At 38.7% G+C, this 26,060-nt stretch overlaps 1 protein-coding gene and 1 long non-coding RNA gene across 2 annotated transcripts; one reads left to right on the top strand and one right to left on the bottom strand.

Annotated features, from left to right (window-relative positions):
• Window positions 1-5,746: 5,746 nt before the first annotated feature.
• On the bottom strand, window positions 5,747-15,913 carry LOC124134813 (3-[(3aS,4S,7aS)-7a-methyl-1,5-dioxo-octahydro-1H-inden-4-yl]propanoyl:CoA ligase-like). Its single transcript, XM_048396855.1, has 2 exons — window positions 15,706-15,913; window positions 5,747-8,766 (listed from the first exon to the last, which is right to left on the bottom strand). The coding sequence occupies exon 2, from the start codon at window positions 8,751-8,753 to the stop codon at window positions 7,116-7,118; it is 1,638 nt and encodes a 545-aa protein (XP_048252812.1). The 5' UTR covers window positions 8,754-8,766; window positions 15,706-15,913; the 3' UTR covers window positions 5,747-7,115.
• A 2,968-nt stretch (window positions 15,914-18,881) lies between these two features.
• LOC125380998 lies at window positions 18,882-24,992 on the top strand. Its single transcript, XR_007221573.1, has 3 exons — window positions 18,882-18,900; window positions 19,155-19,236; window positions 24,522-24,992. It is a non-coding gene; the product is annotated as an uncharacterized LOC125380998 (long non-coding RNA).
• Window positions 24,993-26,060: the final 1,068 nt, after the last annotated feature.

The following is a 26,060-nucleotide window of genomic DNA, read 5'->3' as shown; positions in this document are numbered from 1 at the left end:
AGATACAGTAACGGCTCTCGTCTGAGAAGAGGAGTCTTCTCTACTGCTGGTGGCGCCAATGCTGGTGCTTTGTTGCCCATTGAAGACGGTCCCGGCGATGACGTGGTGTAAGAATAGGTCTTCGGTGTGGCCTGTGACAGTGGAGGCGTCTGCTCGTCAATCGTCGACGCACGGTTTCTGCACTAATTTGTCGCTGATGGGTTCCCTATGGTCTGTCGAGCAGTTTCCACAGCAGTAACAAAGCGATCTTGAAGATGCGGTTGAACAATCTGACGATCCTGACGTCGAGTGGTGACCCTTGGTCTTCCACTTCGTGGTCGGTCATCTGTAGTGTTGGTGGTCTGGTACCGTTGCTGGAGCCTGTATATGGTCCTTAAGAACTTGAAATGCATTGGCTACTTGCCGGTCGGTTTGTCCAGCTTGCAATCGTCTAAGGGCTTGGTGTCACTGATTTCTTGTCAATCTTGGCATGTGGTAGCAATTCAATAACGAATGAATGTTATCCGATCTGGCGGATTTTTAAAGGGCATAAAATGGGGGAACGCATGTTTATTTCAATTTGCACGGAACTCACGTGCATCGGGTTACCATGGCCGTTGCCGTGATGCGTTGGGCGATCGGTTTTATTGTCATCTGCTTTGTTTTTATCATCAAATTTTATTTTTCCGGACAAGGTAATATTAAATTTTAGAAACTTTGACAAAACTTACCCAGATATTTAAATGACAACTTGTCATGCAATGTTACTTGGGGTGACGTTCTCTTGCGGTTCAGTATATGTTTCAATTTTAAGCTGAGTAAGTGTGCGTGTGATGTAGTTACAATGTACTCAAAGTCAAGTGGTTTGCGGTTGAGGCAATCAGATGGATTGTGTGTGTTTGTATTATCCTAACTTTCATGTAAATGCTGGAGATATGTTTGTAGACACAGTAGAATACATTTCTGTTGATGCCCGATGTATGCTGACTAACTCGGCCCGTGAAGATCCGGGGTAGACTAGGTCTTCAGCAACCCATGGCTGCCGTGAAAGGTGACTATCGGGATCAGGTGTTAAGGCTCGCTGACTTGGTTGAAGCATGTCATCGATCCCAATTGCGTGGATCGATGCTCATGATATCAATAACTGGATTGTCTGGTCCAGACTCGATTATTTAACAGACCGCCTTCATGTAGCTGGAATATTGCTGAGTGTGGCGTTAAACAACAAACCATCCAACCAACTGACTAACTCGTGTGAGTCAACGTTGTTGTGTCAGTCCAACAGAAATCAATCCACATATTTTCAAATCTTGGTATATTTTGGTTGTAAATTATATTTGAAATCAGTGATCCAAATAGGACAAGTCTTGCAATTATTTGTGTCCCATGCAGAATTACACCATGAAGGTGGGTTTAAATAAAAGATGACCTGCAACTTTATTGAACACATTTTAATGATGTCTGGTAAATGTAAAACTTCAACCCCAGAGAAAAAAGAATCTTGAAATGTTTTTGAAATAGAAGTCGCCTTCATGTTGCAACACTATTTCCTTTGTTCACCAGGCCTCTCGGTAACATCAGGATTAAACATCAACTCCTGTTTCACATGTTGGCAGATGATAACCAGCTCCACAAGCTCTTCAAGCTCTTTAGGCCACGTCCCATCCATCTCCTGTGTGTCACTGCAACCATCATCCCAACATCAAACTGTTGTGAAGACATCAACTGGACGACAAGTAACAACATGAAAGTTAATGTGGAGACAATGAGAATATCCTCATCAGCCTATCTCTGTCGATGATGCCACCATTCCCCTCATCATTGTCGCTGACCTCAACCTGGAGAAGCAGATTACCCACCTGTCTGAAGTCTCCAGCCCACAGCTGAGGAACATCCGCGAATTGCGGTGCCTTTGACGACTGACCTACCAGTACCCCCTATTTAAGGATGTTCCAAGTCGGGAAGTCCTACATTAACATCTCAAAGAGAATATGTCTCTTTTAGTGCAGCACATGACAGCAGCTTGTGATTAGAATGGGAACTCTTTGTCAGAACCATTACAAATACTAATACGAACGAGTCAGTAAAATGTTTAACATAGACAATGGGCGGTCGGGGTAATATGTTTATAGGTGCAATTACCCTCAAAGATATACAGGCTAGACACCATGCAGATACAGGATAAGGCTAGACCCTGTAAATTGTAATGTTGCATTCATTAGCTAGGCTTTAGGCAACGCACCAGCACACGCACACACACGTGGGACCGTACACAAATGTGCATGCACATTGCTTCATAATGCAATAATCTTTAACGCTACGTTAAGTCCTCTTTCACCTCACCCATTGATGAAATTTATAACATTGTAATTTAATAAATATTAGCGGACTACCAGGGAATAACATACGTTTGATGTGATTACGGGGGTGAAAGAAAGAAAATCATATTGAAGCAAATAGCTATAAAATTCAATTATTCACCATTCTTAATTTCACATGTTCCGAAGTATATGCTATTTCTATGAAGATTTCAAAGAGGGTCGTATGTATCTTGCTCAAAAGTTGTTTAATCAGGGTTACAACCGTCAAGGCCTCAGCAAAGCAAAGTTTGCATGTGTTTGTGACATGTACCACCGGTTGAACAGGATACGCTCACCTTTTCGCGAACACCTGGTGTCACTACTATTTGATAGTGGTTCATAGACACATGCTCACAACGTAGTCAGAATTGTACAATGGACTCTGATTTTAGAATATATTATGGAAAGATTGTTGTCGCTTATATTTTCACGTATCTTAAACAAAAATGTCCCTTTTTACCCCTTGTGGTTCTTAAGATTTGTATCCATTTAAATATATGTTCTGAGGTCTTTTGATTTCAGAGAAGATATACAATGTATCACGTTCCATAAATGGCTCAATATCTAGATATAAGTCAATAAATCGTGTTTGGCGTCTGCATCAATCACAGTGGACGGAGTTTATTTACGGTTGCGCTATAAATAGCAAAGCACATGGTCATCATGGTCATGTGTACATGTGACACATTCAATGCATTTGTGGTCAAAGTGTATTGTGTTGTATAATTTTACGTCAGAACTTGTCCCTTTTTGTTCGGGGGATTTGGATATACATTGCGCACGAGGTTTAAAATACAATCTGGGATCCCTTTCCTGTTCCCACACCAATCCTTCATCTGCTGCAACGTTTCATATCCGTTTGTTCAAGTCTACGATCTCTCCAAACACTCTGTTAATTTAGCTCAGTCCAGACGTTTTGGCAACGCTGTTTTCGAATCGACGAATTTCTGCAACATGTTGGCCAAACCATTCCCTAACTGCGACTGTCCGTGCTGTGTGACAAGCATGGTTGACAAAAGAAGTGTGAACATACATACTCGGCTTCAGCTGGTTCCACAATGAAATATCGCTGTAGCATATGGACCTCTCAGATCACTTGTATAAGCTCCGCCCATTTTCCCTTATACGTAAAATATTTACTGCGCATTCGCCCCGATTAGGCTGATCGGATGTTGGGGCTTTAAGTTTAATGGTTCGATGAAGAAGTCGAAAGATTACAGATATAATACGGACGGACATTATAATATGGACAAGAAGCCATGCCACTTTGATCTATTATATGCTCCTGATGAACGAATCCTCATTCATGTGAAGACCTTTGACCACTTTCATCATGATTTCTTAAACATGTTCTTCGTTTCTAAGACCATATATAACTAGTTGTCCAAACGGTGACCTTTCACCAATATCGCAGATTACCAGACTTACAGTGCTATTACATACTACTTGTTCTATTACGCAAACAAACAAAAAAGGGTTAGCCAGTCGAGCATGGACCAGACAATCCAGTGATTGATATCATGAGCATCGATCCACGCAATTGGGATCGATGACAGTCATCAACCAAGTCAGCGAGCCTGACTACCCGATCCTGTTAGTCGCCCTTTATGGCAAGCATGGGTTGCTGAAGACCTATATATTCTACCCCGGATCGGTGTCAGATATTATTAGAAAGATAATATGTGCACTATACTGAATGTTCTATTTACCACAATTGTCAGCTTTCAGTAAAGTGGATAATGCACAAAATAGTCAGAAAACGATACATTTATGGTAACGAACTGAAACACTGGATATACATGTACAACTGTATAATTAGTTATTTTTGTGAACAATTTTTCCCATTATCCGGAAGGATGCAACATGTGAGATAGAACGGGGTACGTCGGGTATACAGATTTGTTTTGGACATGTTTCCTTTTTAGGAATTGACATGGGCATATCATTTCCATTTGGCATTTTTCCGTCAGTTTTGTCACAGGGTGAAATGTAAATTAAAACCTCAAAGCCCGAGAATAATAGTACGTTTTCAAGCATATAGTTACATTTTCTATTGTGCCAACAGTCATATCATGCTGTTGTACATCTTCAAATGGTTTTGTCACATTCACGTATACTGTGACCTTTCACCTGCACCAGCTAAGTAAAATATCCACGATAACTATCTATATTCACGATTCCACTTTTTCTACTCTATTCTTAATCCTCCTGCAGCTACAAATCAAAGCCTCATAAAAGTGTACTGCCGTGAAGCCCTTCGTTTTGTAGCAGTGCAATGTGATTGTGATTCAAAGTCACACACGATATGTATGTTTTCGATGCAGAGGCTCGCCTCTGGAAGATGACGTTTCAAAATTAAGATGATTAAGTGGGAATGTGGGATTTATTTACAATGTACTCATGGTGAAGTCGACTGCATTTAAGGATATTAGATGGATGGTATACTTTCTCTAATGTCCTTACTTTCATACAAAGGTTGAAGTGATTTTCAGAACTGCATTGCTGTCAGACACAATTGGATGCATTTCGATTGATACCAAATGTATGCTGCCTCTCGTAACGATAATTTCTGTTGCGCCTCTCCAACATAATTTAATCCACAAAGAGTACATTCAATGCATGGATGATGTTTTTGTTTGACATGAGATACCTTTAAAAGTTTGATTTGGCAGTTTGATTTGGCTGTGAAGTTGGATTTGGATTAGGGGATCAATACTCAAGATAGCACAGATTTTGCTATTGTTTGTGTCACATGAATAAGTAACGCATGGAGATCGGTTCGAAAGAAAAATGTCCGCCAACATTTTAATGATGTCGGTAGACGAATAGAACAATACCTTCATGATGCACATAGATTTCATGATATCTCGAATTGACCACCAGAGGACTGCAATCTAAACCATATATTTCAGCAGAATATGTGCTCGAATTGGCAAAGTCAAAACAAGTTAATTTGGCGAAGAGGTTTAACTTAAGTTTCAGGTATATCAATGATCTGATATCGTTAATAGTCATGAAATAGCCACGAAATAGCCATTCCCTTTCACTAACTTACCTAGCTGAACTAGAAATACATGATACCAGTGAGACCGCCTCATGTTTCGTATTTAGATCTATCCACGAAGAGAGAAAAAAACACAAGATATGATGAGAGGGATGACTTAAATGACTTTACAATGAATTGATCACTTCTTGAAAGTACGCCATAAGGTTGACGTGCATATGGATATTTACAGATTAGATAAATTAGGATAGATTAACTGCCACACGAATATTGTACAAGAACCTTTCATGGTATACATATCGACAGTTCACACTAATGATGAGATAAATAGATGTATGAGTACATAGATCATATAAAAAGCAAACACTTTGAAATAGTAAAGTTATTTATTTTGAATTCTCCTATCGATGCCTTGTTAATAGAAATACACCTTAAGGTTTACCTATTTCATTCCAATGTTTATTGTTTCAATGCAGGGAAATTGTGAAGGAATCATTATTCCATTAAACCCGAGTTTAATCATTCATATACACAATAAATATTCTTAAAATATAATGTACAAACGAAGTTGAAGGAAAATACCACATGTATATGTATCCGATTATAGAGAAGAGTGAGTGAGTGAGTATGGTTTTACGCTGCTTTTAGCAATATTCCAGCAATATCATGGCGGGGGACACCAGAAATGGGCTTCACACATTGTACCCATGTCGGGAATCGAATACGGGTCTTCGGCGTGACGAGCCAACACTTTAACCAGTAGGCTACCCGACCGCCCCTATAGAGAAGAATGAAACCAATATTTGTAAATCATTCAATACTTTTAATGATTAACTATTTGCTTCAATGATTTTAACAATTTCAACAAATAACAAACAAAAGAGTATGTAATAGGAAAATAAACACTGATTTGATGTGTACACATTGTTTCACCAATAAATATTGATCATTGTCTCGATGTCACCATTTTATATAACCTCGTATATATTGTGTGTGTATATATATATATATATATATATATCAATGAACTGCAAGGAAAGAAGCTACCACATGTATATGATTATAAAGAAGTATGAAGACAAAATGTTTTGAGTTAATCATTCCATCTTTTTAATAATCGACAATTTCCATCAATAATTGTAACAATTGCAAAAGTATTAGTTACACTGGTATACATCTGGGTGTAATCTGGATATAAAGTAACAAATAAAAGAAAACAGATTCTGGAATAGGAAAACTGCACTGGTTTGATGTGCATACAATGTTTCACGAAGAAATGTTAAACAGTTCCTGGCTTGGAAATGGAATAAAATATGAATATAAAAGGCAACTACAAACCAAGTGAAATGTTCATTTTCGAGTCTTCTTTCCAAGTTTGACCACCACAATTGTTCTAAATTATGTGAGCAAAAGTTATCTTTATATCCACAGCGGTTTCCGAGAAAGTCTTGTTCCCTCTCCGGGTCCTGTAACGTATACTTCACTTCTTGATTTTCAAATGGCATTGGCAGAAAAGGAAAAGGAAGCAAACATCCAGAAAAAAACCACAAAAGTATACCTACGTTCCACGACACTCATTGCAAAGTCATTGCATGGGGTTCGTAGGATATTCTGGGGTATGTGTGCTGATGTCTACATTGGAAGATACTGCAGTATGGTTTCAACGAACCATCATTTTAGTAACCCGGGGAGTATTGCCAACTAAGCTCAGGGAGTAACCATTCAAAAAAAAAAGATTTTTGTGGACATGTGTTCACGATCTGATACAACAGCTACAGTTGAAGTCTTTCTGTGGCAAACTTGGCCAGCTGTTTTCGGTTAACTTTAAATGAATTAAGCACAGGGAATGTGTCAAAGAATTCAACATGCTTTGGGACAACATTCATTGCCGACGAAATGCCAAGACCAACTTCCCCCTTCACAAAGTTTATGATGTCATCCTTAGTAAGCTGGGCTCCTTGTTCCAGCTGGACACAAGCACATATCTCGTGGTGTAGAACCTTGTCAGGAATAGGAACAATGAAGGTCTGTTTAATCCCAGGACATTTAGCAAGCTTTTCCTCAAGCCATGTTGGGTAGAGAATGTATGGGCCGTGCATGATGGCGTCGGAACTTCTGCCTTCTACAAATAAGCATCCTCTGGCGTCTTCATAACCAACATCCCCTGTTCGAAACCAACCATCTGGTAGGAAGGATGAATGTGTGTCTCCATAATATCCTTTGGTTGTATTTTCTGAACGTACGATGATCTCTCCATGAGCTTCCGTTTTAACTTCAGCCATATTTGAATCAACAATTTTCACATCCACGCCTGCAGCTGCAAATCCTGCTATATTTTCCTTGAAATCAGACACGTTCTCGTCATTAAAAATAAATCCATTGATCAGACCCATTTCTGTAGAGCCATAGATGTTACAGACAGCATCAGTAAGTTGCCCTATGGGTTCAAGACATCCTTTCTTCAATGGTTGCCCACCAGTCAGAATTGTATGCAGTTTATGACTCTTAGATTCCCACATGTCTCTCTGTTTGAAAATACTGACAATCTGGAAAGAAGAGAGATGTGCTAATTTGATATCTTCCTGACAGATCACGTTCCATGTAAACTGGTGATTATCCGTGATGACTCCAACAGAATCATCTATCAGAACCCGTTGCAAACCTGCATACAGAAAATATATTGGGTATCCCCCAACCCAACCAAGTGGAGCACTAGTGTAAATCGACTTCTCATATCTGCCTTTTGCTCCAGCCATTTCCAGTAGCATCTTTCCCATCGTCAGAATGGCCTTGTGTGAATGTTGGACCAGCTTTGTGTAACCCGAACTTCCTGATGTCGTGAATATTTGAGCAACGTCTGACGGATTCATCTTGTTGTTCACATACCTATTACATGAAGGCAGTGATCTGAGAAATTCACATTCTGGTTTCTTTGTTTTGCAGTATGCCACATTCTTCAGACTTGGCACATTGGCACATTTGATATCAGAGCTGTACTTTCCATCAGACACGACTTTGAAAATCCTGCTGCAAATGCCCCAAGCCCCATTTTCCTGATTTGGATCAATGACAAGAGTTTTGCATTTAGCTTTTCGCATTGATTCGATTATATCTTGACCATCCGAACGCAGAATTTGGCCGTTCATAGACACACCTCCCGCTAAATGTACACCGAAGTCTACTACGACTCTCTCTGGGCAGTTGGGAAGAGCAATACACACCACATCTCCAGGTTGAACACCATGTTCAGTCAGTCTGAACGCAAACCTACTGGACAGATCCAGGACATCTCCCCGTGACAAGACATATCTGCCATATTTGCTCCAGAAAATGAAGGCAGGCATGTCAGGCTCAGTCTCTCCCCAGAAGCAGATTCTATCAGGAATTGTTTGATCCACGTATGCTTGCATCACTGAGTTGTATCTGGAAAATAAAGTACAATATGCCATGATCATGAACTAGTATTTAAGTTAATTGGTTAAAGATTAACCGTGCTATTAAAGTCATCTGATTTGCCTGACGACCCGATCTATATTTCGGCAGGCAAAAGATGGGGGACCTTTCCTAACGATGGCCCACTCTTAGTTTTGGTTTGAATGTGTGATGTATTACGCCACAATAATCAATGTTCAACCTATATGTGGTTTGCCAGACAAGTGAGTGATTTTCCTTATGATCGATGTCCCACGTCAGAGGAGTAAGCTAACATGCAATCAACCAACCCTGACGAGTCTGACGATCTGATCTAATTTACCCCGGACAATAGCTGTAGTCCAGGCATGAAATGTGAAATGTTGTGTGTTTAAGTCATAACGTAGCGACGAAAAGTGGGTTCGAATATACACCAATATGTGATCCGGCTATATATTGTCACTGAGAACATTGTGTGAAAGATCGTTGTACATGAAATGCGTAAGAACACAATATTTCCAATGGCACGTGACCGCCTCCGTGGTCTAGTGGGAGAGCGTCCGCCCGGAGAGCGGAAGGTCCGGGGTTCGATCCCCAACCGCGTCATACCAAAAGACGTTAAAAGATGGTACTTGTTGTTACCCTGTCTGGCGCTCAGCATTAAGGGGCTGAAGCAAGGACTGGTCGGCTCGGAGTCAGTATACTGTGTCTGAGTGGGGTATTCATGTTAAACTGCGGCATAGTATCTCAGTGGGCTAGCACTATCACAGCAAAAAAAGTGTAGGTTTCCGTCTTCTGGAAACCTTCCGGAAACCTTCCGGATACCTACCCATTTTGGATCCGGCCCGGATACCTTCCGGAAACCTTCCCAAAAAAATGTCAAAATTTGGGGGGTGCATTTCTTTCACTTAAAGGGGAAGTTCACACGGAAATAAACCTTTTTTTCTTGTACTTTTTCCACATTAAAAGTGTTAACATAGAAGTGTCATAGACAAAAATATAAAAACATCATATTTAATTAACATCTTTTTTGCATTAAAACGATTTATATTTTTCACATTTTCCAAGTGTTCTATTTCCATAACAAAAACACCATGGCTTATGCCCCTTGCAATATGACGTCATTGGTGCCAATTGATAAACATTATGACGTCATCATGCTTTGTTAGAGCCGCTTCACGTGGTGTAGGTACAGTTTTGTGATTCTAGCGTCTCAGATGCCAGCCAGAATTGTGTTATGCTGAGTCACTACTGCGCCGGAGTGTGTCGTAGACCATGTTGTTTTACCGCAAACTGGTCCTTGATATCTTTTGCGTTGAGAATAGACAGGGACCCAGTTGAATTGGCACCAATTACGTCATAATCTAAGGGGGATAACTCAGGCCTATTTCGCTCGTAAAACGAAGGCCTCATAACGGCATATCATTTTAACACTATTGTGAGCTTCCTACTTTCACTGTGAAAAGAAATTAGTGTATATTTTCAAACACAGATACTAATTAATTCTAAAATTGCGTTTTGTTTAGAAAAAGAAAGAAAGTGATTTTTGCGTGTACACTTCCCCTTTAAGTGTGAAACACATAAAAAAATTAACTTGAAAATACCAAGCAATTTGAAGGTTGCTGAAGGCATCTGGAAGGTTTCCGGTTGCAAATTTTCTTCATGACTTGCTTCTGGTAAAAAATGTTAGCCTGTGCATTACAGGTAGCTGTTGTAATATTCTGGGTTACTTTAATGGTAAATATCTCCTAAAACATTTTTGGAGAAGACAATTGTTCAATTTCATATATTGTCCTTTTCAGATGTTAATGGTATTTAATGAACAAACATCAGTTCTCGTATAATGATATCCTTAAATTTCATGTCCAGACTTCCAGTTTGTACTGAGAAAAAGAAAAAGTCATTGACAATGTGCTCACTTGGGCCTTTGGTCCTAGTGAGATGATAATAAGACTATTTGTAACGGTACATGTACTTGTTATATCCAAAATACTAACTTCATTGAAATTTGCGTCACCCTAGTTTTATGGTACTACAGTAAGCTCTTCCTCAGTTACTGTGAATTCTTTTATTAAAAGGGATTGAGAGTTAATTTGACACTGGAGTTGTAACCACTGCACATATATGTGTATTCAAATAATATAACAACTATGTGCTTAATACTTCACAAATATCTCCAGAAATAGGCATTTTAGTTATAATTGCAGAAATACTTTATGAATGACCCCTTCACTATTGCCTTGATCTTACACTTCAACCCTTCAAGAGTTATCACTTTTGAGTGTGAATTTGACCTTCAATATCAGTGATAAATATTTCAAAAACATTTCAAAGAGCTATCCAGCACATAAACCAAATATGCAGTCCTTTGGTAGAATTCAACATATCATTGACCAAAATATGGAAGTAATGTAACCAGTATATGTATAAGAGTTACTAAGACTTCTGCAGAAAAGGCAATTTAGGGGAAAATGTAGTATATATAGATCACATACGACCTTTTTCCAACTTCGACCCCTGTCCAGAGGAAGAGTTAGACCACAAACAAACTTTTTGTCTGGTTGTGACTTTGACCTTTGACATAACAGATCAATGTGTCATCAGACGTTTTCAGAGCAAAGGAAACATGTGTTATTTATCTTGAGATGCCCAAGCAATGCATGGTTTCATAAGATAAGTGTGGCTATATAACTGAGGCAAAATCATGAAACATCCCCATTTACACAGCTGGCAAATGAAACATAAGCAACAATCAAATTATCAATTTCTTTTATTCATATGCCTATAGTATATCGCACATTGAACAGTGTTCACATGATGGTTCCTGATGCAGTATGCAATTTCATCCTATTCTTCAATACTCATAACAGAGTGTGATAACTGTTCGCTTGACAGTACCTACGGATTATGTTCACCAGTTCAGAGAACTTACTTTCCCTCAATCCTCCTTTTCTTTCTATATTGCCATGGATGAACAGGAACCAGGATGAGGGGATACCAGTTAGACTCTATCTCTGCTGCATTGTGTTAGTAGAATTGTGAACTTTCCATTTGGTGTTTGGGTCCACATTTAAAGACAATAAGTCCCATTTATCATTCCTTTCAAGTGTTTACCATATGGCTCAAGACAAGAATTTCCTGAATGTCCTGGAAGAATTCCACTCCAGCTTGGCATTGGTTGGTCTTCTCACATTAGCCAGACCAGCCTTTGTGTGTCCAAGTACCATTTGGCATACAACTTCTCGGTCGGCCTCCATTGAAATAACAGGACCCTCGTCATCGATGTCTGCAAATCACCTCTGATATCTGAAGGGGTGCAGCCTCTGTTTAGGACTCCCTTGTCTCGTCCTTCCAGACTGTCAACTTGGAGTACTCATCCAGGGATCTCAAGAAGGACTTCAGTTTCTGCAGCATTATGTAAAAAGATTTTAGCAATCAAAAAGAATTGTTGCCACATGCACTTACAGATAGAAGGCAGCAAATTCACTTAAGTTGTCATATGTGAGTCTTGTTATATGCTAAACAATTAAGATAATCACATCTCAAATCTCAACCAGACAAACCAGTGACTAATGTTATGAACTCGGTCCAGACAAACCGATGATAACTATTATGGACAATATCCCACATCACTGTGGTATGATTACATGCGATCAATGAGCCTACTCAATCACTACCTTATCTATTAATTAGGCTTGGAATGCTGGGAATCTTTTTAAGAGATGTCATTTAGTGATTGTTTCAACTCATCAACATGGAAAAATATATATTTACAATCCTTGTCATATAGCCAAACTATTGCTGGATGCAGTGTTAAATAAATGAGTTGGCTTTAACACTGCTTTGAACAGTATTCCAGATATATCACCGCATGTTAGCTTGATGTGGGAAGAAAGCCCTAAATGATGCAGGTCTTTGAGGAATCCCACGAGCATGTGTATAATGCTGACAAACCTAGCAACATAATCGGGGAGAACCAGGATTTGAACCCATGACTATAGGTTTCTGCTAAGCCCAAGAGATGCAACTCTGCACAGAAAATTGTAGTGCCTTAGATAATAGGACATCCGTGCCCACAGCGATAAGGAACAAACTGAAGACATATTTGCAAAATAACCATATGAACCAAACAGAATAATTTCAAAATATTTACCACTCACTGTTGCTCTTCTATGGTCTTTCTTTGCATTGATGCTGCACAGATGACTGTCTCTTTTATTCATCCGGACATTCTACAAACATAAGTAGCATTCACATCACAGAAAAATGTCCAAACTGTACATGTTGTACATTTGATTCAAATGAAAAGACCCTGGTTGTGATTCCGACTTAGAACTACCCTAATCATAATAATTCATGTCAAACATTCAGAGATGACATTTATCACCATATTTAACAAATGTCAAAACAATATTTTGACAACAAAGTCAGGGTCATTCAACACATACATTACATAGGAAATAACTTGTTCGAGGTGAATATCATTCCATGAATTATTGCCAAATTTTCTTGAAATGCAGATTAATGCAATGCAGTATTTACTTTTATTTCTAGGCTATTTGTTTGGCTTTTCCATGGCACTGTTTTGACAGAGATCTAACCTTGATATGACACTTTGTTCAGAAATGATATAAATAAGAGAATACTTTATTATTCCCGAGAAAATTTGGGTTACATTGTAAAAGCACGGAGAAACAAGCATAAGATTCATGATTCAAGTTAAATACACTCGACCCGTGAAGATTCTGGGGTAGAATAGGTCTTCAGCAACCCATGCTTGCCGTAAAAGGCCATTATGCTTGTCGTAAAAGGCGACTAACGGGATCGGGTGGTCAGACTCGCTGACTTGGTTGATGCATGTCATTGATCTCAATTCCAAGGCTCGATGCTCATGATATCAATCACTGGGTTGTCTGGTCCAGACTCGATTATTTACAGACCGCCGTCATATAGCTGAGTGCTGCGTTAAACAACAAACCAACCTAAATACACTCATACATACACACACAAACACAACATCCAAACACGAGGGTTAGAAATTGGCACTAGTCATTTTGACATTTGAAAGGTTTTGCTTATATGCTATCATTTTAGGACTAGTGGACTGAAAGTGTTAGTTCCTACCGTTGCAAACACTAATCAACTAATGAATTGGGTGGTCAGACTAGGTTGTCATCATACTCTGAGGGCATGGATCTTTGCTGATAATAACAATCACTAGATTGCCTGGTCCATGTTCAATTATTTACAGGCTGCCATCACAGAGCTGGACTATTGTGAGTGTGATGTTTCACATTGCATTGAAATATACCATGATGAATACATGTAGTTTGTATTTATCACAAACAAAAATACTCACTCAATACTTGGTATCCTCCCTGAGGATGTCTGTGAACCTCCCCACAAACCCTGAACATGCTGAAACAGAAAACAACTAACTTGTCTTTATCCTTTCAATGTTTCAGTGTGAATTTGTTAAAGATTGATAAGCTGTCATTATTCATTGTGATCCATATCTCACTTTCAGGCGGTTCAGGTGGCAACACATGATTGGAATTGAATGCCACATTTTGTTTGACATGCACTTTGCCAGATTTATACCCTTGGTAACTAACCCTCATCATCAAATCCCAGCGTTATGTTGAGAATAAGGACACGACCCTTAAAAGTCCTGCACCTGTAGCTCTTATGCAAGCCCAAATAGAAATACCATGTCACAACAAACACTTGATCATAATAATAACAAAGGGTTTCCGAAAACAACAAAACTAAAAGGCCCTTGACGTTTACAGTAGTAACATGGAGATCAGGAAAGTATTTAAATCAATCCATTCCATAAGATCTCTGTATAGAAATCATGGAACATTATGTCTCGAAGCCCTGCTACGTACATGGCATCTGCAAGCTGCTCTTCCTTCCTTCGGCTGCCAATCGAGTTTTCGAAATACTTCACGTCCTCGTTGTGGATGGCTCAGGTGGATTTCGACCGGGATTTCCGTGTTAGAGGTGATTGAGAACAATGTATTGATACACAGGGATGTGAGCAGGTTTTGCCGAAAAAAGAGGAAAAGTCTAGGGGGGTCTGGGGGTATGCCCCCCCAGAAATTTTTAAAACATTTGATTGCATTTTAAGCAATTCCATGCAGTTTGGACAACATTCACACCAAGAAATGTAATAAGTCAATGCAAAAGTCAATAAGTAAAATAAACAAGATGGCAGATGCAGTAAAATTTCGAAGTTAAATCAGTACTTTAAAAAAATCGGGCATAGCTTTCGCGCACCTGGCTACCCGCCAGGTCTGGGAGCAATACTGCCATAAACTTCAACCCCCATCCCCCAGACACAAGGACAACTGTCACAAGTGTGCAATATCTGACCCTTTCCCCATGTTGAAGCATATTGAAAAAAACTTACCTTGTACTTACCTTTTGATGAAAAAAAACAAAACTCCATTGCAAACATAAGACATAAATACAATATATATCCCCATGACATGGGGTTTTGGACGCTGAAGAAACATTCATAAATTTCTCGCTTATCACATGAACAACTGTAAAACATCTCATTCACTTACAGGCTAAAAGACAACTTTATCTTAAAAACAAGCCATCAGCTGACTCTGAGTATTTACAATTTCTGCGTGACGCCATGCCCCACGTTATAGTGCAAGTATTCGTGACGGAAAACGTATGATGTCCGAAAACCTATGCTGTGAAAGCTCCGATCGAAAACAGGACAATCCCCGCCAATTTTTCGGAGTGTTTTTTTTTTAATTTTTAATATTTTTTTCCACGGAAGATGATTTTTTCCGAGGACTACTATTTTAAAAAACGCGATTTTCCGCGTTTCCGCGGAGATTTCACATCCGTGTATAATCATACACGAGGTAAGCATATCGCAATCAAGCATCACGGTGTACATCGATTACACGAGGTTAAGCGTTTGTTTACATTTGTGTTCCAAAATGGCGCTCTCGGTCATACAGGGAATTATGGGTAGACTTGCTTGTCCCGGAATAACACGAGTTGGTCACGAATGACGAGCGGTCATTTCTGAAGCAGTTACGGAAAGAGACGAGGTTGGCCGATTACAGTTCATGCAGGCCATATTGGGAGCCGCGGGGATTTCGACAGTGTGTATTGGGAAGTATATCTATGTGGTGTATGGAATATGCGTTTCCCACAAAAATTCCCAAGTTAGCCAACGCCCTTACAGTCAACGAAAAGGCCAACATTCTAGCTGAGCACTTCTCATCTGTCAGCAGCAACACAAATTGCAGCGAAGAATTCAAACAGGCAAAAATGCTTATGCCTAAGATCTCAAAACGGCCGCAAAGCAAGCATCTGGTATACAATATACCATTTACTGTGACAGAGTTTGATGATGCGATACAACATAGAAAAGGCACAGCACCTGGTCTTGACACAACCAGCAACGAGATATTGAAAAACCTACCTGATCAAACCAAAGGCTTACTCACTGAGTTGTATAACACGATATGGTCAAAAGGAGAAGTCCCAAAAGCATGGAAACATGCTGCGGTTATCCCACTGCTAAAGCAAGGGAAAGACGAAGCCCTACCAAACTCTTATCGACCGATCTCACTCACCTCAAACATGTGCAAAGCCATGGAAGCCATGGTTACAAAAAGGCTCATGCATCATCTTGAAACTGGCAACCACATAAAACCTGACCAAAGTGGCTTCAGGAAGGGACACTCGTGTCTAGATCATATTCTAAGACTGGAAAATGAAATAAAAAAAGCCCAATTAAACAGACAATACCTAGCCGCAGTATTTCTGGACTTCAGCAAAGCCTTCGACATGGTATGGCATGACGGACTCCTCTCAAAACTATCACAAAATGGAGTTGAAGGGAACATGGCAAACTTCATAGACAGCTTCCTGCAAGACAGGTCGCTTTCAGTTAAAATAGGGAACAATCGATCGGATCCTATGGCACTGGACAATGGCACGCCACAAGGCAGCATTATAAGCCCAACCCTGTTTAATATCATGATCAATGATCTTTTTGACCATGTCAACTCTCCTACCCAAACTTCTAAGTTCGCTGATGACGGAGCAATATGGGTAAAGCACAGAGATATCTCACAAATCAGAAAAAAACTCCAGTCAGCCCTGGACGGAGTAGATCAATGGTGCAATAAATGGGGATTCACCCTTTCAAGTGAAAAAACTGTTGGAGTTCTATTCAAACGCCGGGGGAAAGATGCTATGATACCCCGTGTCTCCATAAAAGGCAAACCTATCAAATTCGAAAAATCTGCAATATTTCTTGGAGTTATCCTTGATCAACACCTCACTTGGCGCAAGCATATAGAATATGTGGAAAACAGATGTCAAAAAGACCTGAACGTATTACGGGCAATTTCAGGCACATCTTGGGGCACATCGAGGGACACTCAGCTGGACCTCTACAAAGCTCTTATCAGATCAAAAATTGACTATGGTTGTGAGGCTTTTCACTCAGCATCAAATACTGTCTTGAGGCGACTAGACAGAATACAATACAAAGCCCTAATACTGGCCACAGGCGCAGCGACAGGCACCTCACTAGAAGCACTACAAGTAGAAACGGGAGACCTCCCATTGAAACTAAGACGAGAGCAGGCAATATTATCGTTCTGGGGACGAACATCAAACCCTTTGGTTAAAAAGATATGGCAAGACAAAAACGCTCGAGATGAGGCCCTAGCTCGAAAAAATCCCTCACTAAAGCCATCTGGGATATTAGTACGTGAACTCATTCGAAGTCACAATTGCGATGACATTCAGCCTCCAGAAAGTCACTACAAAGGGTTACACCCTCCCTGGACTTTACAAACTCCCAAAGTTGACACTGCTTTAACATCAGAAGTCACTAAAAGAGAAAACCCAACCCTACTACGATCAGTAGCTATCACTAAAATTCAAACTACCTGGGACAGCTGGGCCCATATATACACTGATGGATCCAAGAATCCTATCAACAACAGTGCTGGTTACGGGATCCATATCCACAGCTCCAAACCCCAAGCACATTCAGTTCGCTTGCCCGATGGTCAGTCAGTATTCACGGCTGAATTGGAGGCAATTCATCATGCACTCAAACTCATACCGGAACTCCCGGAAGCAAAGGCAGTCATCCTATCAGACTCGCTAAGTGCACTTCAGGCCATCAGTGGAAGAAACTCAAACTCCAGGCCAAACACAGTCAACAATATTCTATACGAATATACAAAACTATCGGACCAAGGGCAACAGGTGGAGCTGTGTTGGATCCCCTCTCACATAGATATTCATGGAAATGAAAAAGCAGACTCACTGGCGAAGCTAGCTCTAGACAAAGCGGATATACAGCCTATTCCCTTTAGTAAACTAGAGATAAAAAGCAAAATCAAAGCCTCCATAGCAAAAAGATGGCAAACCCAATGGGACGCAAGTAAGATCGGCAGATGGCTATACAAAATTCAACCCAAGGTCCAGCAAAAGCCAAACTCATACTCAAATGAAAGGAAAATTGAAACTGCTATCTCACGCCTCAGACTTGGTCACAAAAAGCACTATGACAAGGTTTGTTCATCTTGCAATCAGGCTGAAACCATTGACCACCTGTTACTAGAATGTCAAGACCATGCCCCAGCCCGGGCTAGGTTAAAACAAGAATTGCAGTTAGATCCGCTATCTGTCATAGATCTCCAAAAGCCAAGAGATGCAATAGCGAAGGCCAAACTAACTCTATTTCTGAGAGATGGACAGCTGCTCGAACGTATATGAACAGAGCAGCCAAGGATAAAAATGATATCATATCAATATAAGAAAATAGAAATCATATCAATGCAAAAACAGAAATTATGTGAACACCGAACTCACAATAGATATGTGAACCCTTCTCACACACAGGAGTCCCAAAGAGGGACAGGTCAGCCGAAATTGCCTAGGCAGAAGGCGACCTCTTAAACACCTAATGCAACAACAACAACATATGCGTTTGCCTACCATGCCAGGCAGTGTGACAAGGGATATCCCAGCGGATGTAATATTCATACAGCAGAAATGTTTCACAACCTCGATTGCAGGGAGCTGAAGACGTGACATATTCAGACAGAGACCATAATACATAGACTTATATGGTCTCTGATTCAGGTAAGGAATATGTTAATAGTATTGATCACGTATTAAAGTTATTTATCTTCTGTAAGCCACTGCTTCTGTTTTATATATGTTAGTAAATGTGTGATTTAATTTTTGTAGGATAAGCAATCTACCTAACTTATGTTAATCCTTGCTAATGTATATGATGTAGAAATATGTTTGCTTACTTATATTCCTTTATCTAGATACTCTAAAGTGTCTCATTTTTTTAGTTCATACCGTACCGACTAAACTTACTTTTGCAGGTGTGAAGAATCAAGAACAAATTAAATGACAGGAGTTTTGCAACAGTGAACATTGTGAAGTGGAAGATAAGACATTTGAAAGGTATGGATATTTTCACTTGAACTTGTTGAAGAATACCGTGATGACAACTTTATCATGTTGGGAATTTTGGCGGTGGGGTAGCCTAGTGGTTGAAGTGCTGAAGACCATGGTTCGATTCTTGTCATGGGTACAATGTGTGAAGTCTATGTCAGGTGTCCCTTGCTGTGGTATTGCTAAAAACAGCGTAAAACCATACCCACTCATGTGGGGATTCCGGGTTGGAATTGGTCCCCATCAACCTATGCTAGTTGTAAGAGAGGGTTATACTATAAAGGGAAATAGCACCTTGCCTACTATTGCCTGGTGAAAACAGCACCTTGTTATTTTTTTTACCTTGAGTCTGAATATGCCCGAATACATGAAATTAAACTTGCATGGTCACTTGTAAACACAAATAACTGAGAAATGTTCAAAAAGGTTTACATTAAAAACTAGCATCTACTCGCCCACTCTGATTTGGAGATGCAACTAAACTTATTGTGAAAATATAATATGCTTTGATTTCTTTGAAGTAAAATAAATGCAATTAAACTTGCAAACACAAATAGTTGTTAGATGTTAATCACCTAAAAATGGTTTACATTAGAAATTAGCCTCTGCTCAAACTTACTCATGATTCTGATTGGGAGGTGCAACTAAACTTATCATTGAAAGAGCACATGCTTTGAAGTCTTAAGTAGCTTTACTCAGATAAGCTCAATGTCAAGCTGAAACTGAGCCTGGCGAAAATGTCAAGAAACTGGACAACAGGTATACTATATATGTCATATTTATTTTAGTAAGTAGGAAATAAATAGTAATTTAATATAGAAATTTCATTTATATATCTTTCGGCAAGGAATCAACATGTCTCTCCAGATAACAGACAACAATTAGTAGCCCTTTTTGCCAAAACAAGGTGCTGTTTTCGTCCGAGAAATCAGTGACATTTTGCCGAGGTGCCGTTTTAGCCTCACCCATAAGAGATAACCTAATAGATCAGGTGATCAGGCTTGGTGACCTGGTTCATGGCATCTGACAGTAACCATCTAACAGTGTGGATTGATGTTCACAATATCAATCACTGGATTGTCTAGAATTTTGGGCCTACCTTTAGAATACAGTACCTAACTAATCAAACAGGTCACAGTACCCTGTGGTGTAAATCGTAGTATTCTGTTGCCTGACACACTGGCAAAACAATGCCTTGTGATGTCAGGGGTCATTGGATGTGCATATATATGCTCTTTTCAGTGGTCTATCGTCACCACACGCTATGTTGTTGCATAAGTTTTAATTATTTGTTTACTAAATATTGTTTTAAACATATTTATTTCACAACTTGTGAACTGGATGGGTAAACAAGCAAAAACTTATTTGAATACCGCTCCAGAATTAGAAAACAATATGATATGACAAAAGTACAGTCAAGGAATACAATTATATACATGTTCTTATTATAGAAACTACGTTGTCGGCGCTGTCAGGTCGCATTTTTAGTAGTAATAGTGTACTGCAATACACGGCAAGGAATAGTATTATAAATTTAAGATGCTATGTAAAACCATGAAACCTATTGGATAGCTGAATGTAGTCTTGTACTGATTTAAGAATTTCTAAGTTTATTTTTGACGTCCTTTCAGGATTACCTAATAGAATTGAATTTAGATCATATCCCTTAACATAATAGTACATATTCTGTCTTAAATCATTGTAATTTGGGCATATGAGAAAGAAGTGAAGTGCATCTTCAGTGTGATGGCCACAGCTACATGCAGGATTATCTTATAAATATTGCCCGCGGATGCACATTTTATAACAAGTGCTTGTTTATTTTCTATATGCTTTTGTTTCATTTTTTACTTATTACAGTGGTTAAAATGATTTTAAATATAAATTGAAACTTATAATGTGCAATAAGCGGGTTATAGCTGAAATGACACCTTAGCAAAACGGCAAGGACTGGCGAAATACTCGCCAAAAGTGAAAACGGCGATTATTACTTGACGAAAATGATATCTTATTTTTTTTTTACCTTGGTAAAATAAATGAAAATAAACTTGGATTGATAACTTGCAAAGACCAATAATTGTGCAATGTTAAAACAAGTTTACATTAGAAATTAGCCTCTACTCCAACTTATCCTATACCCGACTCAATTTATTGTGATAACATGCTTTGAAGTAAAATATATGGAATTAAACACACATCGTCTCATACAAACACAAATACATGTAGTTGTTAAACGTTGAAACAAGTTTACCTTCGAGCAGACACAGCTCACTTGTTGTGAATGTATTTTTCACTTTAAAGTTTAAAGTACTCAATGTCAAGCTGAAACTGTATTTAAGAATCCTAACATGGTGCTGTCAGATTACAATTTTTCACAATGGCCTTTCGGTGTGTCATTTGAACATGTTGAAAGGTTTTACAAGGGATATTTGTCAGTAATAACTGATGCTATTTCTGCCCTTACATTACAACAAATAAATCCGCCAATATGGAACTATTTTATTGATATGTGGCAACAAACATACTTCAGGCTGTACAGTTTACAAATGGGTTAATATCTATGTCATCTTGTTCCTCCTTATGTCTGGGCAGTTGCTCGCTACAATTTCGAAACTTCTTTACAGTTACAGACAGAAAATACCAGAACCGTTAACTACTACAAATCAACTACTGTATGGGTTTCACTGAAAGTGTCGCCACAACTGAAAATCTTCAAATACCTGTATTTGGCTATAACTTTGACTATTACTTTTTTCTGTTCCTGCCTATTATCTATTCCTGCCTCAGGTAAGGATGCAGTGATTTATTTAAGTGCACACATATATCACAGATAAACTCCTGAAGTCCATGAAAGTTATTTACAAGTTATACACATAAGGACTTCAAGGTGGAGAATGTATTAATGTGAACTTCTTTATTATGATGATCACAACATTTCGGAGTATGTACTTACTCCTTTATTAGGTGAATATTCACAATTCTGCTCCAAATGCTTAGATCAATGCTCATATTGTCAACCATATTTGCCATTCTTATATCATATTCATGTGTATAATACATTTTATTTCTAATAATGGCGTAATTGGGACACACAAATATATAGTAACCCAATACTTTCCTTAACGGGCGACAATGCTTGTCTAAAGAGTTGACTAACGCCATCAGGTGGCGATCAGGCTCAGTGACTTGGTTGATGCATGTCATTGATCCCAATTGTGTGGGTCGATGCTCATGATGTCAATCACTGGACTGTCTGGTCCAAACTCGATTATTTACATATAGCCGTAATATTGCTTGAGTGCGGCATAAAACAACAAACCAAATCATAAGTGCGGGATGAGTGATTTGAAATTAGCAAGTTTTATGTGACCTTCAATCACTACAACCTGATCTGAGTCTTGAAAAGATATGACTTTGATTCAGTGAATATTTGCATCATGATAGTTTCAACTGTAGATACAGTTAATCTGTTTTTTGTACAGTTTCTGTTTATTCAATGTATATGTTGTTCAAATAAGCTTTGCCTCTTCACCAACCTTATTCCTCTTTTGGAATAAATAGTGTCTAATAATTCAAACACCATCACTACTAATCATCCTAGTAAACACAACAAAGAAATGCACATCAAAAACGTCATTATTATTATTTCTGATCTCTGATAAATTAGAAAAAACTGTTATCCAGCAAGATACATTTCCTTGGTCCCAAGAAGCATGTTACATAGTAAACTGACTCGATAAGTTGAATAGCAGTCAGCGTGGTTGTAAAGGCACAACTGACTAAGCCGTCACTACTCAATTAAGTAATTAACAGACAATTGCAAGTACTAATACCCACCCGACACTAATTGCCCTGTTAATCCCTAGTCCTCAATGAGTTGACATTGAGTTCATTTTGCTAATTAGCTGTTTTTAGAGTAGCAAGGTAATAAACATCAAAGGTGGGGCAGGCTTTGATCATGTGTTCTGTAGAAGAGATGATGTCACTTGTTTTATGTTTATTTAGGATTAGCCCTTGAGATTATCAGACAGTTTGGCTAGACACAAACTGATGTCTCCCTTGTAGCACACTATGTGTCAGACACAGACTTTGACCACTCTGTGCAGATGCATATCGATGCATAAAGAACATTGGGTAGATGATACAACAATGCCACACAAGTCAAAGTTGGGTTTCACTGTATTTAGAAACAGATGATGGATCCAAAACTTTATAACAGTAATTATGATTAATTTAAACTTTGCCAGGCCAATATTTTGGCAGATTTGCATGTTATTGTTAATCTTCATTTAGTTAATTTTCAAAAAAGATAGGATAAATTATAAAATATGATAATGAGTCATGAATATTTGAATTCAGATCAGAACAAACAGGGAGGGTCACCCCCAAAATGTGAGAGTCTCTAGGGGAGGCTTTTAGCAAAATGGACAATAAAATATAAAGTGCTTGCATTTTCTTTCAGGGAGGGTTGTGTCAAAAAATGAATGAGAGCATACCGGTAATGCATGACCGGCCCCTTTAATGTAATATACATAGTTTTTAGTTGATGGTTCAGGTTGTTCTTTTCAGTTGAATTTCTTATCACTGTCTATGATGGACTACCAATTAACGGTAGGTATTAAATATCCATAATAACTTAGATAAATGCTTCTACAGTCTCATCCTAATTTGTCAAAATTTGAATTTCAATATAGCTTCCAGTAATGAATTAATGAATTTGGTGAGAATATCTATTGTCTGAATTCTTAATATACTTTCTTTTGTATTTGGTGTGCAAGGGTAGCCTAGTGGGTGAAACAGTCTCTGAAACCCGGGTTCAATTCACCACATGGGTACAAGGTGTGAAGCCCATAGCTGGAATATTGCTAACAAGCTGCATGAAACTATACCAACTCACTCGCTCATTATGTTGTATTTTGAGATCACTTACATGACATGTGTTTTGATAATTATGAATAGTTGCATTTATGTATTTATGTATAAGAACCTATGTAACTTAGTTTTGCATAGTCTTGTTTACCCTTCCTTACATTTTGATGTAATGCAAACATTCAAGTAAAATTCAGGTGAACTTGTGGTATTGTTTTAGAAGACCGGATACATTTTTGTATTTTCTGAACACTTTTCTGTTTGCAATGGCTTATTTACATGTTCAAAGATTAGTTAAATATCAGTTGCAAGATAAATTGTCAATACCTCACTGTTCGAGAAAACAACTTTAAACATTTGTAAATATGTGTGTGTTTCATAACTATTGACTAACAAGTTTCTAAAGATGTTTTGAAATGTTTCAGGTACCTGGATTTCACAATCTGACACCAGCTACATTTAAGAAGATCTTGCTCACACAATTCAGACAAGGGACTCGCCGGATGATGAACAGTACTCCTGATAACAACCAACAGATTCACCTCAGAAAGTGATGATTCTGAATGAATAATGCCACACCAGTGTTACTGTAGGTGGTTTTATTATGACACTAATGAAGTCTGAATGAAGTTATGCCAAAGCACTGTGACTATGTCCAGTTTGTGTACACCGATGCTGACTATTCAAATCTGAATGACTTTTGTGGTTTACTGCAGAAACATAATTGACTTTAGATATTCTTCTTCAATAAAATTCTTCTGAGATTTGACTAATTTGTTTATTTAGAAAATGGCATTGAAGCGTCTGTTCTGTAAGGCCTTGCAAACACCACTGGTTACTTTATGCTAGTTCCTCTTCTTGCTTGATCAAATTTCAATTTTTGATATGTACCAATGAAATGCCATATAATCAATAAATAAGATTTTTTTCCAAAAACATGATTTGTTTTGCTTCATTAGCATAAAGAAATATAATACTGATCAGCCATAACATAGCTGCTGAACAAATATAAAAGGTACTAATGCCCTGAATGTTTTCCTACTATACATACAGCTCACTTAACAACAGTTGTAGTTCCACCTCAGTAGACAAATGACATTGATATTTTTTCTGTACTTTATTTAGGTGTTTTCTATGGATGCCATTAGTCTTATGCACCAATTTGGGACAATTGTATTCTGTTTTATATTCCCATGAAACTACACTGTCCAGATATAAGTACTGATACCGTTCCAAACTAATCTGTTAATCTCACCAGGGCCAAATGCCAAAGCACATAGCCAATGACTTTCGATTTTTTTCTGAGTGAGAATGCTGTTTTGCCACTTTTAGCGATATTGCAACAATATCATGGTGGGGGTCACCAGCAATAAGCTTCACACATTGGACCCATGTCGCAAAACAACTTGTGAACAATGCATGCCTACATATCTCAGTTTGAGGAGGATATTTACAACTAAAATAACACAGAATATTACAACAGGTACCTGTAATGCACAGGCTAACATTATTTACATGAAGCAAGTCATGAAGAAAATTTGCATCCGGATACCTTCCAGAAACCTTCCGGAAACCTTCCAGATGCCTTCAACAACCTTCAAATTGCTTGGTATTTTCAAGTTAATTTTTTTATGTGTTTCACACTTAAGTGAACAAAATGCACCCCCCAAATTTTGACATTTTGTTTGGAAGGTTTCCAGAAGGTATCCGGGCCGGATCCAAAATGGGTAGGTATCCGGAAGGTTTCCGGAAGGTTTCCGGAAGACGGAAACCTACACTTTTTTTGCTGTGTATAAATCGGCATCAGTCCGGACTAGTACAAGCAGCCACACAAACACACACACGTACATGCACGTCGCTATATAAGTGCAATAATCTTGGACGTGACGTTAAACCCCATTTCACCTCACCTCCAATGGCACGTAGAAGAAGCATATTCTTGTGATGACAATATATACTCAATG

This window comes from Haliotis rufescens, unplaced genomic scaffold, assembly GCF_023055435.1.
Source record: "Haliotis rufescens isolate VD_foot unplaced genomic scaffold, xgHalRufe1.0.p SCAF_16, whole genome shotgun sequence".
In the NCBI taxonomy this organism is placed as follows: Eukaryota; Metazoa; Mollusca; class Gastropoda; order Lepetellida; family Haliotidae; genus Haliotis; species Haliotis rufescens.
Note: the sequence above shows the minus strand (reverse complement) of the source record. Positions and strands in the feature narration are given on the sequence as shown.

Excerpts from the sequence above, each read along its gene's own strand:
- LOC124134813 (XM_048396855.1), bottom strand. The coding sequence starts at position 8,753 with ATGCAAGCATACGTGGATCAAACAATTCCTGATAGAATCTGCTTCTGG.